This window comes from Tenrec ecaudatus, chromosome 4 (assembly GCF_050624435.1).
Source record: "Tenrec ecaudatus isolate mTenEca1 chromosome 4, mTenEca1.hap1, whole genome shotgun sequence".
NCBI classification, from domain to species: Eukaryota; Metazoa; Chordata; class Mammalia; order Afrosoricida; family Tenrecidae; genus Tenrec; species Tenrec ecaudatus.
In genome coordinates, this window is record NC_134533.1 from 2,713,307 (window position 1) to 2,733,489 (window position 20,183).

The 20,183-nt window shown below is 56.8% G+C and overlaps 1 protein-coding gene across 1 annotated transcript in view; it reads right to left on the reverse strand.

Annotated features, from left to right (window-relative positions):
* Positions 1-20,183, reverse strand: part of TRPM5 (transient receptor potential cation channel subfamily M member 5) — a 39,007-nt gene that overhangs the window by 12,203 nt on the left and 6,621 nt on the right. Inside the window, exons 3-8 of the mRNA XM_075546906.1 lie at positions 4,083-4,208; positions 2,984-2,987; positions 2,798-2,900; positions 2,203-2,383; positions 1,588-1,754; positions 525-705 (exon numbers count right to left, since the gene is read on the reverse strand). Of these exons, the coding sequence (XP_075403021.1) occupies positions 525-705; positions 1,588-1,754; positions 2,203-2,383; positions 2,798-2,900; positions 2,984-2,987; positions 4,083-4,208 (762 nt within the window). The remainder of the gene's footprint in view (positions 1-524; positions 706-1,587; positions 1,755-2,202; positions 2,384-2,797; positions 2,901-2,983; positions 2,988-4,082; positions 4,209-20,183) is intronic.

Here is a 20,183-nt window from a genome sequence, read left to right on the forward strand (position 1 = left end):
ATGGATAGTCTCCAGTCTCAGAGAGCGTTGTTCTTCGAGGGAGATCTTGAGATGTAAAGCCCTTCCTCTCGACTTGGCCCCAGCGGAGTGAACGATAGACTGATTCAAAATGGCCAATACCAGTCCATTTTAGCTATCTTTATATGCTTCTCTTCATTAATATGGTTCTCTCTTTTTTAATAGAAAGAGTTGCTACTTAGTATTTTCTTGATAAATCAAACTTTAGAAGCTGGCACTGGCTGGAACAGTGCCCCTCTCCTGGGCAGCACTGCCCCTGGTGGCCACACAGAGCAGTGCCCCTCTCCTGGGCAGCACTGGGCTTCCCTGGGCTGTCTCCCGGTGGGTGGAGGGAAATGGGCAGTGGCCACTTGTAGATCTCAACTTGTTGTGGTGGGGCTCAGGTGAGGGTGGCCCCGAGGGATGGGGGACACACTGCCTGGCCCCACTGCCGCCCCTACCCCAGTATCCCACCCCTCCCATGCCCTGCCCCGGGCCTCCTCCGCGTCCCAGAGGGCCAGCCTCACCCCCGTAGCCTGTCCTCTGCTCGGAGATGTGCTTCTCCAGCCTCAGGCGCAGCTCTGTGGGCCCGTCGGTGGCCCCGGGCGCGCTCGGCCCCACCAGGATGAAGTAGGAGTGGTTGTTGTCCAGCGGACAGAGGGGGCCTTGGCTGTCATCTCCCTCGGGGTAGTGAACCGGGATGTCCTCCTGGGTCCATGGGGAGACAGGTTGGCATCCTCAGGTGGCCATCAGGACCTCCCCAGGGCACTCCTCCTTGCCTTAGAGCAGTGGTTCTCGACCTGTGAGTGGCGACCCCTTTGGGGGTCAAAGGGCTCTTTCACAGGGGTTGCCTGATTCATAGCAGGAGCAAAATTATTATAGCAAGACAGTGATCAAGTAGCCATGAAAATAATTTTGTGGTTGGAGGGTCACCATAACACGAGGACCTCTATGAAAGGGTCGCGACATTAGGAAGGTTGAGAACCACTGCCTTAGAGGCCTTGGACCCGACCCCACTCCCCACCAGCCCACGCCTGTCTCCCCTTCTCAGACTGTGGTTGACTCTGGGCCCAGGGTCCTGTGGGCAGGAGGGGCGTCCTCCAGGACTGTAGCCCTCCTAGAGGTGGGGGTGCTTGTCTTGGGCAGAGCCCAGGCGGGGGCTAAGTGAGACCAGGCTTGGGCTCCTTGCCGCCGGTGGCAGGGGCTGGTGAGGCAGAGCCTGGCCTGCGTGGATTCCTGTCCTTGGGACCTAAGTCCCCATAGCTGCCTGTGGTGTGGAGACACCCTGCCAGTCCCTACTCAGTGCTGCTCCCCCACCCCCGCCCCACCTCTCCTCACATAGGCCCTCCTGGGCTCCTCCCTCTGCCCTCATCATCCCTCCTGCCCTTCCTCTTGTCTCCCCCCTCATCTCCCTCCCTCTTCCCTCCCCACTCCACCCCTAGCTCTGAGTCCTGTGCCCACAGCTGCTTGTGAGCCCCCGAGGGCAGAGCCAGCCCCTCTGGCTGTCTGTGGCTGTCCCCCAGCCCCAGCGCAGGCTGGGCTCCGCAGGTGGCTGGGCATGGTCAGCACTCAGGCCCCGCCCGTGCTCACCTGGGCACGGTCCAGGAGGTGGCGGTGCAGGACCCTGTCCAGCGGAGCGATGCCAATGGCCACCACGCGGACCTTTGTCGACGTGCTGGCCAGGGCGTGGTCACGCACAGCCTGCCCCACGTGCCGGGCTAGGCCCACCCGGAGGGCGCTGGTGAGGATCCAGGCCCCTGGAGAGGGGTGGTGGTCACTGTGCCAGCAGTGGGGAAACCGAGGCTGGGGAGGGCAGGCCCCTCGGCAGCTCTGGACAGGCCAGGGCTGGGCAGAGGTGCCTGGCAGAGTGGTGGCAGCACCACCCCACCCCCACCCCAGCTGGGGCCTGGGTGTCCTTGGGGGGCCTCCCTTTCCCAGTGGCAGAGAGGGTCCTGTCTGTCCAGTTGTCTTTGCTGGACTGGAAGTGTGGCTTCTGCCAGAAACCCACAGGGCTGCAGCCCCCACGCACACCGCCTGTACCTACCCACCCACGCATGCCCCGGAACACACCTGCAGCAGCTCCCCCTTACACACGAGCACACGTGCTCCCAGCCCCCCGCCACATGCCCACATCCATCCACCCATGTCCCCCCGCCCGAGGCACGCACACGCCTATAGCCCCATGCTTGCACGTGTGCCACCAACCTGTGCTCTGCGCCGCCTTCACCAGCCCCTTGCGCAGCACGTCCCGGAGCCAGGGCTTCATGGTGAAGGGCCGTTCCTCACCCACCAGCGACACCACCAGGTTAGGGGCTGGCAGGTGCCACTCGGCCAGCAGGAGGTCAAAGAGGGCCGCGGGGGCCACATCGCCTGGCACCTTCACAAACTGTGGGGGGAATCAGCTTTGGGAGGGCAGCAGGCACCGAGGGCAAGGAGGTACAGAGGTGGACATCAAGGGTGGGCTCTGCAGGGCAGGGGGTGTGGGCACAGCAAGGCTGGGGCGGTGAGGGGAAGAGAGGATTGATTCTCTGGGCAGGGCTCGGGATGGCTTGGCTGCCAGCTGCAGGTGACCCTGGCAGGCCCTTCACCGTCTGGGCAGCGCGGTGTTCAGGCTGCAGCAGGGCCCCCACAGGACAGCTCCCATGCCTGCCGTCAGAGAACTGGGCACCACAGAGAACAGCTCATGGGCGGTTGGGGGGGAAGTGTGTGTGAGTGGCTCTGGGCCTGGGGTCACACAGGCACCCTCCCTCACCACCACCCCTCCCCCCAAGGTTTCCCTACCCCCAGCCGCAGCCCTTACCTTGCCATGCTTTTTTCCGGACCCGCCGAAGTCCAGCTCGCCCCGGCACAGGCTCGGCCCCCACCAGCCTCCAGGGTCCCGGTGGCCCTGCATGGAGCCTGCTCTGGGGGACAGAGGGGCACTGACGTGGCAGAGGCTTGGTCACCTTCTCCTCACCAGCTCCCGTTTCAGAAGTGGGTGCCTTACCTGCCTAGGTAAGGACGGGAAGAGCCCCCAGAGGCTGGAGGGGTGTGGCTGGAGCTGGAAATGCCCCCCCCCCCTGAACCATGACTGACAGCTGAACTTGGCTTCTGGCCAGGAACTCACCTCCCCAAGGTGCTGCAGGCCAGCCGCGCTCCACCCCTGCTCCGGCCTTCACAGGGGGTCCGGGGACCCCTGGAAACAGCCCCCGGGCTCCAAGCCTTCCTGGTTCGTAACCCAAGGGCCTCTGGGCAGAGGAGGAGGGCCGTGAAAGGTGAGGCAGGTGAACAGAGCTGAAATAGTGGGAGGGGCCGGCGAAGTAGGGTTGGGGGAGGGCGGGGAGCATGTTCATGCCAGCCCCCTCAGCTACATAACAAGACAGGGTCTGAGCTCCCCTGTCCCCCAGAAGCCGCAGGAAAGGGCTCCTAGTGGCCTCACAGGCGGAGCTACCCCAGTGTCCATCTTCATGGGAGCAGATGGCCTCCCTGTTCTCCCAAGGGGCAGTGTGGGGTTCGAACGACCGACCTTGGCCAGTGTTAACCGTCGTGGGAGAAGCATGACCAGCAGCCATTTGTCAAGCCCATCCACACACACCCGCCCCACCCCCTGGAGGCAGGACGCAGCCTTCTCCACACCGGAGGGGCAGGCCAGGGGGAGCTGGTGGCCTGGACCTGCTCAGGTGAGTGGGGTGCCACCCACACTTGCTGATGGCAGCACCCAACACCTCCTGGCCACACTGCCTGCCAAGGTCCAGACCCTCACCAGCGCCCCCCCCCCTGCTTACTGGCTCCCACTCTGGCCTCCCTCCAACCCTCCCTTCTGACAACCCTGTGTCTCCATCTGCCCCCTGCCCCCAGCTGAGCCACAGCAGGGACCCCAGCACCCGCACCCAGGTGACCCCAGAGCCTATGGCTCGCCAAGCCCCGGAGGGTTGCTGGCCTTCAGGAGTCCAGTCAGGCCTGCCTCGCCCCTCCACCCTGCCTGGGATGGCAGCAGCGCTCCCACCCCACAGCTGTTTCTGGACTTGTCCCCACTCAACCCCACTGAGAGCGAGGGACAGGGAGCTCTGTAACTGCTCCGGGTCCCGGAGCCCACCTGAACCCACCTGAGCAGCAGGTGGCGACAGTGGGCAGGACTGTGAAGCCGATCCTGTCCTGCTGCCCGACGACGAGGCTGTGCCCAGGGTGTCCACTGTGTTCTGGGCCCACCTCCTCCTGGCTGCCCCAGACCCCTGGGGCACCAGGCACCCTCAGAGGCCCTGCCACACCCCTGGGCGGGGATGCAAATTCTGCCTCCCACCCTGCAGGAGCTGGATTTGAATATGGCCTCCTGAGGGGCAGAAATTTGCCTGCTGAGATGGGGTGGGGGCTGGCCTGGGCACAAGGGGGAGGGGCTAATGGGCACATGTGCCCAAAGGTGGGGGAGGGGTCCCAGGAGGTGGCCCCCTGCCCCAGGTGAGGGGCCTGGGCCCCAGCCTGACCCTCGCTGGGGGCTGGGTTCACTTGAGTAACTGCCAGCTCAGTCAGCTCAGACCTGAGGTCAGGGGCAGGCCCCCACCTGGCTCCCTGTGTGTGGACTCTGGCCCGCAAGTCCAGTGCGACCCCAGTCTGGTCCCCCTTCACCTCTGAGAAAACCCCAATGCCCACAGGAGCCAGGCAAGGACCCAGCAACAAGCCCTGCAGCTCTGACCTCAGAACCTCCTTGCCAGGGGCAGGGGGGTCCTGGGCCCTGTGAGCCAGGGAAGGCCATCCTGTAGCTCCTTGGGGCCATGGCCACCCCGAGGCCAGCACCCCCTGCCTCTCACCTTGTGCTGAACTGCCCACGACACCCAGGAGGGACCCGGCTCAGAGCTGAGGGCACCGGGTACCAGGACAGATGCCAGGTAGATGGCCAGAGGGGGGCAGGGCACCAGGAGGATTTGCATGAACAGAAACCTAGGCTTCAATATGTTCTGGAAGGCGGGGTGGCCTGCTGCTGCCTCTCTGGCTGCACCCCAGCCTTCCCACCTCAGGACAGGTGAGCACTTCTGACCCTCACCTGGGCACACCTACCTGCCCGCTTCTCCCCAGTGCTTTCGCATGCAGCTTCTGGCTGAGACATGGGACAGGCTCTGCCTGCCTTGAAGGATGTACCCACAAACTTGTCCTCATCCCCCCACGGCCCCACCTCCCTGCCCACGATGCCCAACACCTGGACAACCACTGGGCCGCAGGTGCAGGGCCCTATACTGACCTGGTACCCCTGTCCGATGACCCCAGCCAGCTCAGGGGCTCCTCTCCTCTGATGGGGGAGGCAGCCCTAGTGCTGAGTGGTGACCCCTGTTTGCGGTCTGGGTCTCCCCCTCAAGCCTGGGTGTGGCCTGTGGATGGGTGTGTAATTTCCCGACCAATGACCTGGGACGGGGCAGGACTCCTCCCTCCATCCCTTACAGCCCTTCTCTCCAGCAGGTGTCACCCCTACGGTTACAGTGGGGGGTGGGCAATTGTGCCAGGTTCTCGGGCCCATGGAGGAGAGGGCAGTTAGCACCATCTCCCCTCTCTCTCCCTGCCTCTTCACCCCACAATGCCCCTGGGCAGGGTGGTCCTGGAGGGATCTGTGGACACACTGGCTCTGGTGCAGACAGTCCCACAGAGAGTCTTCTCGGGGAAGTGAGGTTGAGTGCCTGGCCGGTGGGCACTGCCCTTCTCCTGTGGGCCCCGCTGTCCAAGGTCACACCCTCCAGCCTGAACTCACTGCCTTTGAGTCGATTCCAGCTCATGGTGACCCCGTAGGACAGGGTAGAACTTCCCCCCGCGGGTTTCTGAGGCTGTCAGTCTTCACAGGAGCAGGAAGCCTGGTCTTGCTCGTGAGTAGACAGTGGTTTTGAACTGTGGGTCTTGCTGTCACAGCCCAGCTGTAACTCACTGTGCCCCGGGCCTCTGTTCAACCCCCCAGCCCTCAGTTCGCCTCTCTGTGAAATGGGGCTCACAACGTGGTGTCTGCAAGGGTCTCCTTCGTCGGTGCAGTGGTCGCTCTCACTGGGCTGCTCCCCACAAGGTCAGCCGTTGGAAACCACCAGGCGCTCTGCGGGAGAAAGACAGGGCTGTCTGCTCCTGTGACGAGTGACAGTCTCAGAAACCCACAGGGGGCAGTTCTGCCCTGTCCTGTAGGGCGGCTGGGAGTCGGCAGTGACCCGTTGGCAGCGAGAGGCAGGGGAGAGAGCTGGCTTTTCAAATACCAGTGGGACTGCCTCCAGCAGCACAGCAGCTCCGTGTGACAAAGTGACAGGCGGTGGCAGAGTACTGGCAACACTGCAGACTGCCGCGAGGACAGTCAAACCTGCATTGGAAGGCATACAGCCAGAATGACCCTCAGAGGCGAGGAGGGTGGGACTTGGCGTCCTGTCCTTTGGACATGTCGGGAGAGAATGACCTCTGGAGGGGCAGCAAAGAGGGCAAGGCCCTGGACAAGATGAGGGACCCGTGGTGCCACGGGTTGAAACATAAGGACAGTTTTGAGGACAGCACAGGACCGGGCGGTGTTTGGAGCTCTTGGACACGGAGGTTGCTGTAGGCCAGGGCCGACTGAGCTGCACCCAACCACAGCAGTGGGGTACAGGAGGTTTCAGGATTTCCAAGGGTGACGCATTGAGTGAAGAGCTCCCCCAAATGCCCTGTACCCCTTTCTCCAAGGAGCACCCTGCCCAGGGGGTCCTCACTTCCTGAACCCATGGAAGGGTGAGGGGATGGCCTATAGGACACTAGATACTTGGGTCAATGCAGTGTGGCTCTCTGGCCACCAGGTGGCACTGCAGGCTTGCGGTTGGGCAGCCATCCACCTGGTCACTGGTTCTGGGAGACAGACTTGCCTGAGGTTCAGCGGCTACCATGGGCCAGTCTGAGCCATGACATTCAAGAGATCAGATTACAGGGAAGGAGCCTGTAAGGAGCTCTGGTCCTGAGCCCTGCTGGGACGGATCACAGAGAGAAGGAAAGCCAGACTCCCCCACCCAGGGCCAGAGACTGGCGCAAGGTCCCACACCCCCTTCACCGGGCCTACCCAGCCTGGCTCTGCTTCTCCTCTGCTCTCCCTTCAAGACTGTGCCCCGTCCCCAAGGGGCCACTGGACAGATAGCCCCTGTCTTCCCTGGTCATGCCTTGATCTCCCCTGACCCTCTGCTATCAGCTCCCGGCCTCTTTAGCCCTCCGTGGCTCCCTGTCCCCAGTGGCTGTTGGGAGTCTCCCGCCCCACCCCCCTCCCACCTCTGGCCCTCACAGTCCAGCTCCTGTGGCTTTGCTTCTGTCGAAAGAAACCCCTCTCGGTCAGCACTCGGGACTTCAGCACCCAGCTCCCACCTACCACAGCAGCTCGGGGTGCTGCCCCCATTTGCTCACACCCTGTCTCCTGCAGGCCCCTTGGAGCTTGCCCATGACGGAGCAAGGGAGCGGGCGAGTGGCTGAGACTGCATGACATGGGTGGGTGGGTGAATGTGGTCCCAGGCTCCACAATCGAACGGGCGCAAGGAGCGGTTGTGTGAGGGGGGGGGGGGAATTAAAGAGCCATCAGACAAGACAGAGCATGTGATTGCTCATCCTCCGGACAGCTATGACTTCAGGAGCCCGGTCTGCGTAGAGAGAAGATATTCCCAACCAAGGCTTATATACATTCAGGGGGTGTGCAAGCCCCGCCTAATAACAGGTAACCACATGCATAGCAAAGTGGGCTGTACCCTAACCCCAAAGGTCCCTGAGTTCATTGGAGGAGTGACCTAAGACGGTGCTGGGGCAGGTCAGGGGGCGTGGCTGTCCTCCGAGCCTAGGGAGCAAGAGCACGCGTCTGCTCCTACAGTTAAAGCTGCCGCTAGGGCTTGTCAGGGGCAACTTTAAAGTAGCTCTACTATGGGAGGACATAGTGGGGAGCAACATTAATTATGAGAATGTGATTGGGACTCACCTCGCGCTCACAGGGTGAAGGGCCTCCCTCCACCCCAGAAGCCCAGCCTGCCAGGCTCCTTAATATGTGAGCATAAGGGATTCATCCATGTACACTCTCTTCCTGGTCTCTGCTCCCCACAGGTGAGTGAATCTATGACTGAGTGAGTGAATGAATGGACGGATGGATGGATGATGGAGAGAGCGAGAGAATAAATTATTAATACAGTGAGTGAGTAATTGAGAGGAGATGAATAATTGAGCCCTAAGAGGCAAAAATGCAAGATTCCATCCTTTGGACACGTGGTCGGGAGAGACCAGTCCCTGGAGAAGGACACCGTGCTTGGTACAGTGGAGGGGCAGCGAGAACGAGGCGGCCCTCAAGGAGAGGGACGGACACAGCAGCTACGGCCATGGGCTCGGACAGCACGACCACAGCGAGCATGGCGCAGGGCCGGGCGGCATTTCCTTCTGTCCAGCACGGGTCAGAACAGACTGGGTGGCACCTCACAACAAAAACAAATGATTGCGCTGCTGCATAGCAGTGAATGGTTGAATGATTTGATGACTAAATGAGTGAGAGTGAGAGAACGGACATGTGAGTGAGAGTGAATCCAGTGAGAGTGAATGAGTGTGAATCCAGTGAGTTGAGTGCGTGTGAGTGAATGAGTGTGAATCCAGTGAGAGTGCATGAGTGCGTGTGAGTGAATGAGTGTGAATCCAGTGAGTTGAGTGCGTGTGAGTGAATGAGTGTGAATCCAGTGAGAGTGCGTGAGTGCGTGTGAATCCAGTGAGAGTGCATGAGTGCGTGTGAGTGAATGAGTGTGAATCCAGTGAGTGAATGAGTGTTAATCCAGTGAGAGCGCATGAGTGTGTGTGAGTGAATGGGTGTGAATCCAGTGAGTGAATGAGTGCTTGTGAGTGAATGAGTGTGAATCCAGTGAGAGTGCATGAGTGCGTGTGAGTGAATGAGTGTGAATCCAGTGAGTGAGTGAGTAAGAGCGAGTGAGTGAGAATGAATGAGTGAATGAGGGAGTGAGAATGAGGGAGTGAGTGAGCGAGTAAGAGTGAATGAGTGAGTGTGAATGAATGAGTAAGAGTGAACAAGTGAGTGAGGCAGTGTCTGGCTGTGCCCTGGGAGGGCAGACGAGGGTGGGCAAGGCCTAGGCACAGGGGCAGTGGCTCCTGTGTTGGCATGGCCGGCAGCTGCAGGCACCCACCCTTCTCACACACACTGTCCAGGGGACAAGGACATTCCAGGCTCCTGAGCAGAGCGGGCTCTGGCTGGTCTCCACTCTGGCTTATTTTTAGCGCCAATGTCCCTTTGCGACTGTTGACTGGGGCAGGCCCCTCAGGCCAGGGCTGCTCCCTCTCGCACTTCCTCTGGGGAGAGGCCACGCCCGCCCGGGGAAGGCCCAGCCCTTCCAGACAGACCCCGCCCTGGGCGGGCACTGGCCGGCCCTTAGGCCCTCTGCCCCACCTTTTCCCTGCAGGGAGGAGGATGGCCCCGAGGGAGCTGCGCTGGTGCCCCTGGGCTCTGCAGTGTGTTGATCACTAGGGACCAGGCCTCTCAGGAGGAACCCAGGTCCGGGTGGGGAAGGTGGCGTGGGGCACAGGGCATTGCTGGGGAGGGGGCCATCAGGATGAGGGCCCTGCCCAGACTCATTCTGCTCAGACCTCACCTTTACACGCAAGCGCTCCCGCTCCTGGCTGGAGTCTCTGCAGGATGACCCCAACACCGGGCAGTCGCAGCTGAGAACCACAGGGGACCCCCCAACTCCACCACTAATGGTGGTCGCAGCAGGATGGACGGATAGGTTGCCCAGACTCACTCTGACCCCTCCCCAAGAAAAGTTGATGCAGCCTGCTATTCACCCCACCCCACCCTGCACCCTCTCAAAGTCATGTTGGCTCTGGGGGCACCTGGCAGCCTTGAAGCCTGCCCCCAGGCCTCCCCGCTTCTCAAATGACTCCTGGGCCTCTTGGGCCCCTGTAAGTGTCTGGCTGTTGGCGCTGTGTGTGGGGATGGATCCCAGTCTAGTGAGTCCTGCGTCCTGCCCGGAAGGGACCCCGGCCCACTGCCCATCAGGCTCACGGCATTTGGTCACCTCTGTGCCTGGAGCCCTGGTGAGCTGCTAACCACAGGCCAGCAGTTCAGAACCACCAGCTGCACCTAGAAAGATGGGGCTCTCCGAGTTACAGCTTCAGAAGCCCACAGGGGCAGTTCTCCCTGTCCTACAGGATCAAGGTGAGTCAGCATCTACTCGATGGCAGTGAGGGGTCGTTTCATCTTTTTTTTTTTTTTATCTCCAACCCCTCCTCAGCCCTGGAAGGGGCCACAGAGGATGACAGGTGGAGACCCAGAGGGCCGAGTGACCTGTCTGCAGGACACAGAGCCATGTCCACAGCTGTGGCCCCGTGGAGTTGGCCGATGTGCCCGGGAGCTTTCTGGACTCCAGGGAGACTCTTCCCTCCACCCACGCTGCTGCCGAGCGCACTGGGTGGCTCCCTCCTGAGCCGTGAAGAGATCAGTGTGCCTCTGCTGTGCGCGTGTGTGCATGGACGTGTGTGCATGTGTTTGTGTGTGTACAGGTACATGTGCAAGTGCGTGAACACACAGCGCTCTGGGAGGCTGGCTCTGCAGGGTCAGCTGGAGCACAGGACGACCACAACTTCCCTTTATCCCTTCCTCGTGGGCCTAGAGGAAGCTGCGTGACCCTTCCCCTCCCCATGGTCTGCTCCTGGGTCCACAGCCTCCCATCCACCCACCCCTCCATTCGACTACGGGGGAGGGGGAAATCTTTCATTCATCTGGTGTTTTGGGAACAGGTCCTGTGCGCGGCGTAGGGGCAGGCAGTGAACAAAGGAGTGAGAGATTGGGGGGTGGGATTCCGGTGCCCCGGAGCCTGTTCTGCCCCACAGTGCTACTTCTAGGACAGTGTGAGCCATGGCCCCATCTTGTACCATCCTCGCCCGTGTTGCTGTAAGAAATAAGTGACAGAAATGAGTTATTGAAAAGACAGGGAGACAACAGATAGCGTGAGATATGAAATAGCAATAAGATATCATTGGTCAAGGATTCACGAGGGTGAGAGGGTGGGGGAGGGCGGAAGAGGAGCTGATACCAAGGGCTCAAGGAGAAAGAAAATGTTTTGGAAATGTTGATGACAACACATGTACAAGTGTGCTTCATACAATTGAATGATGGGTTATCATGAGATTTGTAAGAGCCCCCCAATAAAATAATTTAAAAAAAAACAAAAACAGGACAAAGAAGAGCCAAGCAGAGGAGAACCAGTGACTGAGAACTTCATTTGTAAATACACTGATCGCGGACTAGCTGCTGGGAGGGTAACATGTGTGCAAAGTACCGAACGAGGGGTGGGCCATCTGTACTTCTGTCCATCTGCTCACCCAGCCACTCATCACCATCTACTGTCCACCCACCCACGTATCCATCCATCCATCCATCCATCCACCCACCTGTACACCCACCCATCCATCCATCCACCTATCTCTCTATCCATTAATCCATTCACCCATTACCATTCATCATCCATCCATCTACTCATTCATTGTCCACTCATTGGCCACCTGACCACCTCTCTGGTGCCCTCTCATCATTTACTAATCCCTCACACATGAACGAGTCTACTCACACCTCGGGGAGCCACAAGCTAGAGCCCCAATGGTGGACCTGGAGCAGTGCAGCAGTGGGGTTGGGGCAGCACCCGTCAGGGCCCTCCTGGTTGCTCACCATGCTCATGTCTCTCACAGATCAGACTCTGACCTGGGGCCCCAGGGCAGAGGGCCCCCCCCTGAGCTGGGCTGGGAGTTCAGGAGGCACCCAGGAAATGCCCAAGTTGAGTCAGCACAGACGTTTCCTACGTCTCTTTCTCCTTGGGGTTTCTGCCCCTCACTGGGTGCCCCAGACCTTCCAGACCAGCCACCCTGCTAAGCTGGCCCAGTGTCCAAGAGCCTGTCCATTTACCTCAGGTCTCCCGCTTCCTTCTCTGAGCAACCAGGCCCCCACCTGCACCTTCAGCAAGGTGTCTGACCAGGTACCCCAGAAAGAGTGCTGCCTGGCTTGAGGGGGACCTGGAGGGCTGGGGAAGGGCCACCCGGAGGTGGTGTGAGGGCTGGCTTGGTGGTGGGAGGCCCTCTAGTCAGTGTGTCCCCGAGAGAGGCTCAGGCAGCCCTGACCCTGAGATCAGGCTGGGCAGGACAAGCAGAAGGCGAGAGAGGGTCTCTGGCCACCCACGGCCAGGTGTGTGCGGGGTTTGTGTCAGAGAGGGACGCAGACCAGCCCAGCCCGTCACAGCGTGACCGTCAGACCTGGGACAGACCAACCCCCATGGTGGGGCTTTCACAGTGTGAAGACCACCGGGGTGGGGGCTGCCTACCCAGCGGACCCTCCCCAACCAACTCCCTGCCCACGAGTGGCCGCCCCTCCATGGACAGGCTGGTCATCAGGGTGCTGCCTTGGGTGACGAGGGTGAGGAGTGGGGTGGGCTGGTCCTAGGGTGATGGCAGATCGGCCACAGCCACTCCCTGGGGGCGCTTCCATTCCGTGCCAAGCAAGTGCCAGCAGCTGCCGGACCCTGTGACTCTGCTGTTGGATTGGGTGACTTGGAAGGGAGCCCGGAGAGACGCCCGGAAGGGCTCTTCATCAGATAGGCGGGTCTGATGGTATCTGAGGACTTGCTGAACAAGAGACCTCTCTGAGGATGTGGTCATGGCCAGTGACTCTGGGGTAGGGGCGCCTCTCCTACACCGCACTTAGGGTGCTGTGTCCCCGGCTGCGACTGTGATTCTGCAGAGAAGGCCCTGCCCAGTGGGAACCCGGAGTTTCACCCCTGCCCCCACCCTGCCCAAGAGTGGCCCATTCTCCCTTGCAGAAGACCCCTTGTCATGGCTGACACTGCTCCCCCCCGCCGTACTCTCCTTACCCCATGCTAATGCAGAGCCCCCTCTGTCAGCTGCCGGGCCCCACGAGGGTCGCTCTGCTCTGGCTTCCATGGACGCCCCCCCCCGTCCCCTGGGCACCTGACGACGTGCCCTCCCTAAGCTCCCATTCCTGCCCCCAGTCTCCTCCATGCCCCTCTGCTCCCGGGTCAGCCTCCACATTCCCATCCAGAGTCCTAGACCCCAGGGGCAGACTTCGGCATGCCCAGGTGCCCCCGGCTCCGTGGCCTTGGTCAGCCCTGCATCCAGCCCTGGGGGCAGTCGCAAGGAGACTTGGACAAAGTCGTTCTGTGTCCCCCTACTTGCTCACCACCAGCCTCTGCGCTCCTGTCTCTTGGACCCTGAAGCATGTCCCCCCACCCGACCCCCACGCCACCACCACGCCCCCACAACCTCAGGGCCTGTGCGGTTGACGCTCTTCAGCCCAGCACAGGCTGAGCCCCTCAGAACTCTCTCGAAGGGTCACTGGCATATCCACCAGCTGAGAGGCAGAGGCCCTGGCTCAGATGACCAGCTGGGGGCAGGGTCTGGGTGGGGGGACTGGATTCAGATTCTACTGGTAATCCTCAAGGCCCCCTTTTCTGACCTAGTGGTCCCTTGAGGCCCGGCGGGTCCTCCCGCACCTCCCCGTGCTTGGTCAGTGAATACATTGCACCCGGAGTTGAGAGCACAGCGTCGAGACGGTCGCTGGAACCTAAATAAATAGTCACTAGGACCTGGGCAGCTGGGCAGTCTTCTCCCTGCCCACTGCCCACCCACCGGCCCCGCCCTGCAGGTCGCGTCTGAGACGTTCACAGACACCGTGCTCAACGATCAGGAACCCCGTCCCTCTCTGTCTGGCAGGTGGGCCTCTTTGGCCCAAAGATGAGTTCAAACCGGAAAGGCGGGGCAAAAGAACTCTCTCTCCTCTTTCCACTCCATTGCAGAACACTGAGCTCTGTGCCCTACCAAGGACCCAGCACCCAGCACCCAGCACCCACCACTCAATACTCGTGTGTGTATGGTTTTCAATTCTGAGTCCCGTGAAAAACAGCTGGCTTTTACGACACTGATTTATTATACCCATCATTATCTTATAGACATAGTGATTATATAGTACATCCATTATTATATTATATGCCATGCTTATTTTATATTACATGTAATTATATATTATATCCATAATACATTTTGTGGGTCCAGCCCACTCCCTGCCATCGTGCCCGCTCTGACTCACAGCGACCCTACAGGACAGGGCAGAACTGTGCCTGTGGGTTTCCAGGACTGTCACTGTCTACGGGAGTAGAAAGCCCTGTCTTTCTCCCTCGGGGCAGCTGATGGCTTTGAACTGCTGACCTCTCAGTTAGTGGCCCAGTGCACAAGCTCACACCACCAGGGCTCCCGCTTTTGTGGGCCAGCCCCCTGAAATAGGTCTGTGTTTTTAAAATTTTTAAACAGTTTCATTGGCACATCCTCCACTTACCAGCAATCCAGTCGTCAATGAGATCAAGAAGAGCCCTGCAGTCACTTGGGTGGATTTCCTCTCGCTTGTCTTCACTGACTGCTTCAAACACATTGTCTGTGAGCTCCCCATCGCCCCGACCTCCCGTGCCATGCCCCCCAAGACGCCATTGGTGTAGTTAATGTCTAGACATTTACCTTATCCTGGATTTCATCTACAGAAAAACATACCCAAAAAACCAGGGGAGAGAGGGGACCAAAGAGGGGCTGATACCAAGGGCTCAAGTAGAAAATGTTTTGGAAACGATGATGGCAACATATGGATGAATGTGCTTGACCCGTGGATATACGGAGTGTGTTAAGAGCTGTAAGAGCCCCCAATAAAATGATGTTTAAAAGAATAATAATAAAATAAACTTAGATATTTACTAAAGAAAAAAACTAACAATGAGAAAGTGAAACAAAGAAAATCTCCATTGAAAAAAGAAAAACAGTAAAAGGACTTAAAACTAGAACAAATTAAAAGTGGGCCACAAGGGAGATCCCATGGCAAGGCGTCACACTGTTACTAACTGCGTCTGCCCTCCCCCACTTTCCCAGTGCTCTGCTGCTCCCCAGCCAGCGGATACACCCGAGGCTTCATCCACCTGGATGTCCCCTTCACCTGCCGTTTTTGTAAAAAATGGAAACAACTTTAAAATGGTCGAAGGGGAGATCCAATGAATTTACATTTTAACCTCGCGACGTCTGCCACCACCAGCTTTACACCTCTCTGGCTCTGTGTCTGACAACAAGGCTGTCCGCGTCCGTCCCTGGCTTATGGACAGAAGGATTCATGGGAGTTCGCCGGTGGGGCACCCTGCGAGGGATTGGGGCCGTCCACTGTCGTCCCTCCCCTTCTGCAAACCAAGTGGTCACAAGTTACGCTCCAATGCTATTCCCGCCTTTAGATTTGGATTATTTACAATCCATGAGATGCCTCATGACACGGAGGGACCTGGAAACCAGTATGCGGAGTGAAGTTCGTCCATCAAGAAAGGGTACGTGTTGTACGAGCCCACTCCTATTAGGATCAACACCAAGACGAGGGCAGGCTTCCGCTCCCAGGGCAGGTACCCTACTAACCCAGTCTGCCAAACAGTGGCGTAGAGAGCCTGCCTCACATCCCCGACTGTGCCCCGCCCCCTCGAGAGGGGTGCTTCAGCCACTCTGACAGCGGACACCTCTCCTCGGCCGGTCAGCTTGTCAAGGGGATGGGAGAGCGAGACGGCCATTCCGTTGCTGCCATAATCGATTGTGCTAAACCCACCCAAAGCCAAACTTCCTGCTCACGTCACTCCAGATCAGCACACACCCCCAGTGTAAAAAGCACCTTCCTGGGACTGCAAGTCAGGATGGGGGAGGAGGGCAGGTATGTCCCAGAGAAGGCAATTACATCTCTGTTGGTAGGAAAATGGGGAGGAGCAGCTTCCCATCTGGAAAGGAATGCTTAACAATACTGATATAAAGCCCAAGGGGAGAATACGCCTGGTACTAGGCTCCCAATTGGACATGTTTTACCTGGTGTCTAGCTAGGCCCTGGTGCCCCAGGCCATGCACTATGGACACTGGGACTCCATGCGGAATCCCTAGTAAATGAGTTCTGGTCTTGTCACGGAAGCCAGAGTCTTTTAGCGCACCCCGTGTTCTATCAACGTAGACCTAGGCTTTCTGCTTTGGATCTGGTTCCTGGGTCCTTTTAGGGGGAAGTGGGTTACTATTGCTGGCAGAGCTTCTCAATGGATCGGTGGACAGACCCAAGGAAAAAATTTGTTCTAAGATAAAATGGCATGTCCATTCTAACATTTCCAATTCAAATTTAAGAATTGGTTCATACCTAACTGTTTTGATTGTATAATGATATCCCACCAAACAACGCACATCTATTACTTCTTTGCAATCTTAGTGTCATTATGAACCAGATGACTCCCTGGGCTCTTTCTGTCCTCGAATGCTGCCAGTCATGTGGTCACGGGGTTCATTGTGTCCCATCGTGCCTGCGTCCCAGCGTAATTCAACCGCTGAAGGACGCTAGGAGTCTTTGTAGACTGCTGCTGAAACAGGGCTGCAGTGAGCAGCTCTGTACTGTGGGCTGAAGCCACCACGGGTGTCCGTCCGTCTGTCTTACTGAGGTGGCCTCTGTGTTGCCAGAAGCTACGCCATCGCTATTTCAAACACACCATCGGGGTCTTCGTACCTACCGTGGAGCTTTAAGAGGACGAACAGATTTGGGGAAGGAAAAAGCTGCCCACTACTGGAGGACCGTCGGCCGACAGCCTTAAGAGCAGCAGTGGAACATTATTTGGTAGTGCCGGAGGATGAGCCCCTGAGGTTGGAAAGCACCCAGGATATGCCTGGGGGAGAGCTGGCTCCTCAGAGTAGAGTCGACCGTAGTGACGTCGACGGAGCAATGATATGCACGGACTTTTTTACTTGCTGCTGGGGCACAACTCAATGAGAAGACACAGCTGCAAACATCCGTGAGTAATCAGAATGGGAATGTCTGGAATGTGACTCTAAGGACACCGGAAGCCATCACAAAATAGAACGCAAAGATTGATACCCTGGGCACCAGTGAGCTGCAGTGGCCTAGTATTGGTCTTTTGAATCAGACTGTCACGCGGTCTGCTGTGCCAGCCCAAGCAGAATGATGTCATAATTTTCAAATCAATCTTGAAGTATGATGTTCTCTGCAATTAAAAAAAACGCATATCTATGCCTCCAAGGAAGACCAATTAACACACGATTATTCAAATGTATAAAACAACCATTCAAGCCAGTGCTGAAGAACTTGAAAAACTCTACCACTTCTTTTAGTGCGAAATTGCCCAAACATGCACTCGAGAAGCATTGATCATTACTGATGATTAGGATGCTGAAGTTGGAAACAAAGATAAGTTGTTGGAAAATATGGCCCTGGTGATAAAGAGATGCGTGATAGAATCTTGCGAGAACAATGACTTCTGCTTTGCAAGTAGATTTTTCCAACAACCCACGTTACTGCTACAGACATAGGGCTTGCCATACGGAATATACAGGAACCTAATGGACTCCATCTGGGAGAAGAGACGGTGGGGAAGCGCAAGATCATCAGCGAAAACGCTAAAACAAGGCCAACGGCTGACAGCAGAACAGACTGTCAAAGGCTCCTATGCAAGCTCAGGTTGAAGCTGAAGCAAACTAAAGCAGACCCATGAAAGACCAAATACAACCGCAAGTATACTCCCGCTGGATGTCAGGAACAGACTGGGTGCACTGAGACCCGACGAGCTGTGGGGACATCGGGAACGTCGTGCATGGGAGGGAGGGGTCGGGGGCAACAGGACATCATTCACGAAGAAGGCAAAGAGTCGTTAAAAAGACAGGAAAGATCAGAGTGGACGTCAGAAGAGATTCTGAAACTTGCACTTGAATGCTAGAGCAGATGGAAGAAATGATGAAGTCTGAATGATGAAGAGCTGAGCAGAAAACGTGTAACACTGTGCAGAGACCTAGAGTAAGAAGCCCGAAAGGGAAGAACAGGCGCAGCATGACCAGCGGAAAGAGGGCGAAAACTTCAAGGCTCGAGTTGCAACATGACAGGATTCCAGGGGCAGGATCTTGAACTCGGCAGGAGCCGTGGAAAGAAGATGGAAGGAACACTCAAAGTCACGGCACCAAAAAGAATGGGTCGACACTCAACCATTCCAAGAGGCAGCACATGATCAAGACTCGGTGGTACCCAAGGGAGAAGTGCAAACTGGTTGAAGGCCATCCGGGAGCGGACAGGACACAAATAGAGATGCCCCTGTAAACGGATGCCGCATCAGCAGCTCGCGCTCATCTCTACCAAGCCGTTGGGAGATGGCTGCTACTGACAGGGTGAGTCCGGGTGGACTGGAGAAACAAATTCATTAACTTTATGTCAAAGAGCCATTGTACATTAAGAAAACATCCAGCCCGGTTCAGATCAAGTCCATAAGTCTGATATTACCTCATGTCCATACTAATCCATCAATTCCTCTTCAGACTCACGTAGCCATGCAATGATGCCAATTGCAGGAAGATCACGGGCCAGTGGGTGGAAAGTCTTGTGGATCCAGTGGCGGTTGAAGCATCTCAGTGCTGACATGGGTCTCCACATGGCTCCTCCAGCTCCAGGGCTCTGGCTCCATCCGTGTAGCTCCACGTGGCTTGTTAACAGGAATGTCTCGCAGGAAGTGAGTGTATCTGGCCTCCAGTGAGCTGTTTATCTCCTTAGAGCCTCCAAATGAGGTCACCAAGCTGAGACCCAATTGACAGGCTAGACTCCACCCCTTTGCAAGTTGACAGCAGATTATGTAACTGCCACAAGATTCATATTTGTGCCCAAGAAAAGTGACTCAGTAAAATGCAGAGATTACTCAACAACATCAGTAATGCCACAGGCAACTAGTATTTTGTCAAAAGATAATTTTCAGAATGGCTGCAGCTGTGCATTGATGGGACTAAACGCAATTCAAGCTGGATTCAGAAGAGGAGACGGCACACTGGATATGGGTGTTGGCATCAGACGGACCTTGGTTGGCAGTAGAGAATACAAAAAGATGCTTACGGGTGCTTCATTGATCATGCAAAGGCACTGGACTGAGTGAATCACAAAGAGCTATGGTTAGCACTGCCAAGAATGGGGTTCCCAAACATTTCACTGTGCTCGTGTGAACCTATACAGACTGTGTCAGTCTGAACAGACTAGAGAAACAAATCCAGAGAGACTCATATGCGTATAAGAAAGAGTTTTACATAAAAGAGCAATTGTCTATTAAGAAAACATCCCAGCCCAGTCCAGATCAAGTCCATAAGTCTGATATTACCCCATATGTTGATACTAGTCCATAAATTCTTCTTTACACTCACACAGCCATGTAATGACGCCAAATGCAGGAAGATCACAGCCCAGAGGGTGGAAAGTCTTGTGAATCCAGTGGTGGGAGAAGCATATCAGCACTGGCGTGGGTCTCCATGTGGCCCCTTCAGGTCTGAGGCTCTGGCTGCCATCAGCCTGTCTCCATGTGACTTGTCAACAGGAATGTCTCTCAGGGAGTATGTGTGTGTCCCACCTCCATCGAACTATTTATCTCCTGAGTTTCTCCAAATGAGGTCATCAAGATGCAATCTAATTGACAGGCTAAACTCCACCCCTTCACTCTTAAGTCTCAAATTGACAACAGATTATGTAACTATCACATAGAACTAAGAAACAGTTGTTTGAACAGAACAAGGGGACACTTAATGCATGGTTTAAAGTTAGGAAACACGTGCATCAGGATGCTAGATTTTCGCCATACCCACTCAGTCTGCGTGCTGAGCAAACAATCCAACCAAGTGGGCAGTATGGAGAAGCACAAGGCATCAGGATTGAGGGAGGCTCACAAATAATTTGCGATATGCCGGAGACATGTCCCTGCTTGCCAAGAGGACTTGAGTGCTTATTGAGGAAGGTAGGAGACTGCAATTTTCCGTCTGGATTACAACACAATGTCAAGAAAACACAACCTCTCACAACTGGATCGATAAACAACATCAAGGTAAACAGATGAAACATGGAAGTTGTCAAGGGTCTCATCTTGCTTGGATCCACGATCAATGTCCATGGAAGCCACAGTCAAGAGACCAAATGATGAATCGCATTGGGCAGAGCTGCTGAACAAGATCGATTGAAAGTGGTAAAGAAAAATGTGGTAGTTATATAATTTCATGTCCACTTGATAAATAGAATGTACAGGTGGAGTCTAGCCTGTCAATCAAGTCACAAGGTTGCACCCACCAGGAGGATCTTGGAAACTTCCTCCCTGGAGGCAGGATGCACTCTCTCTCTGCCTCACCTTCCTGTT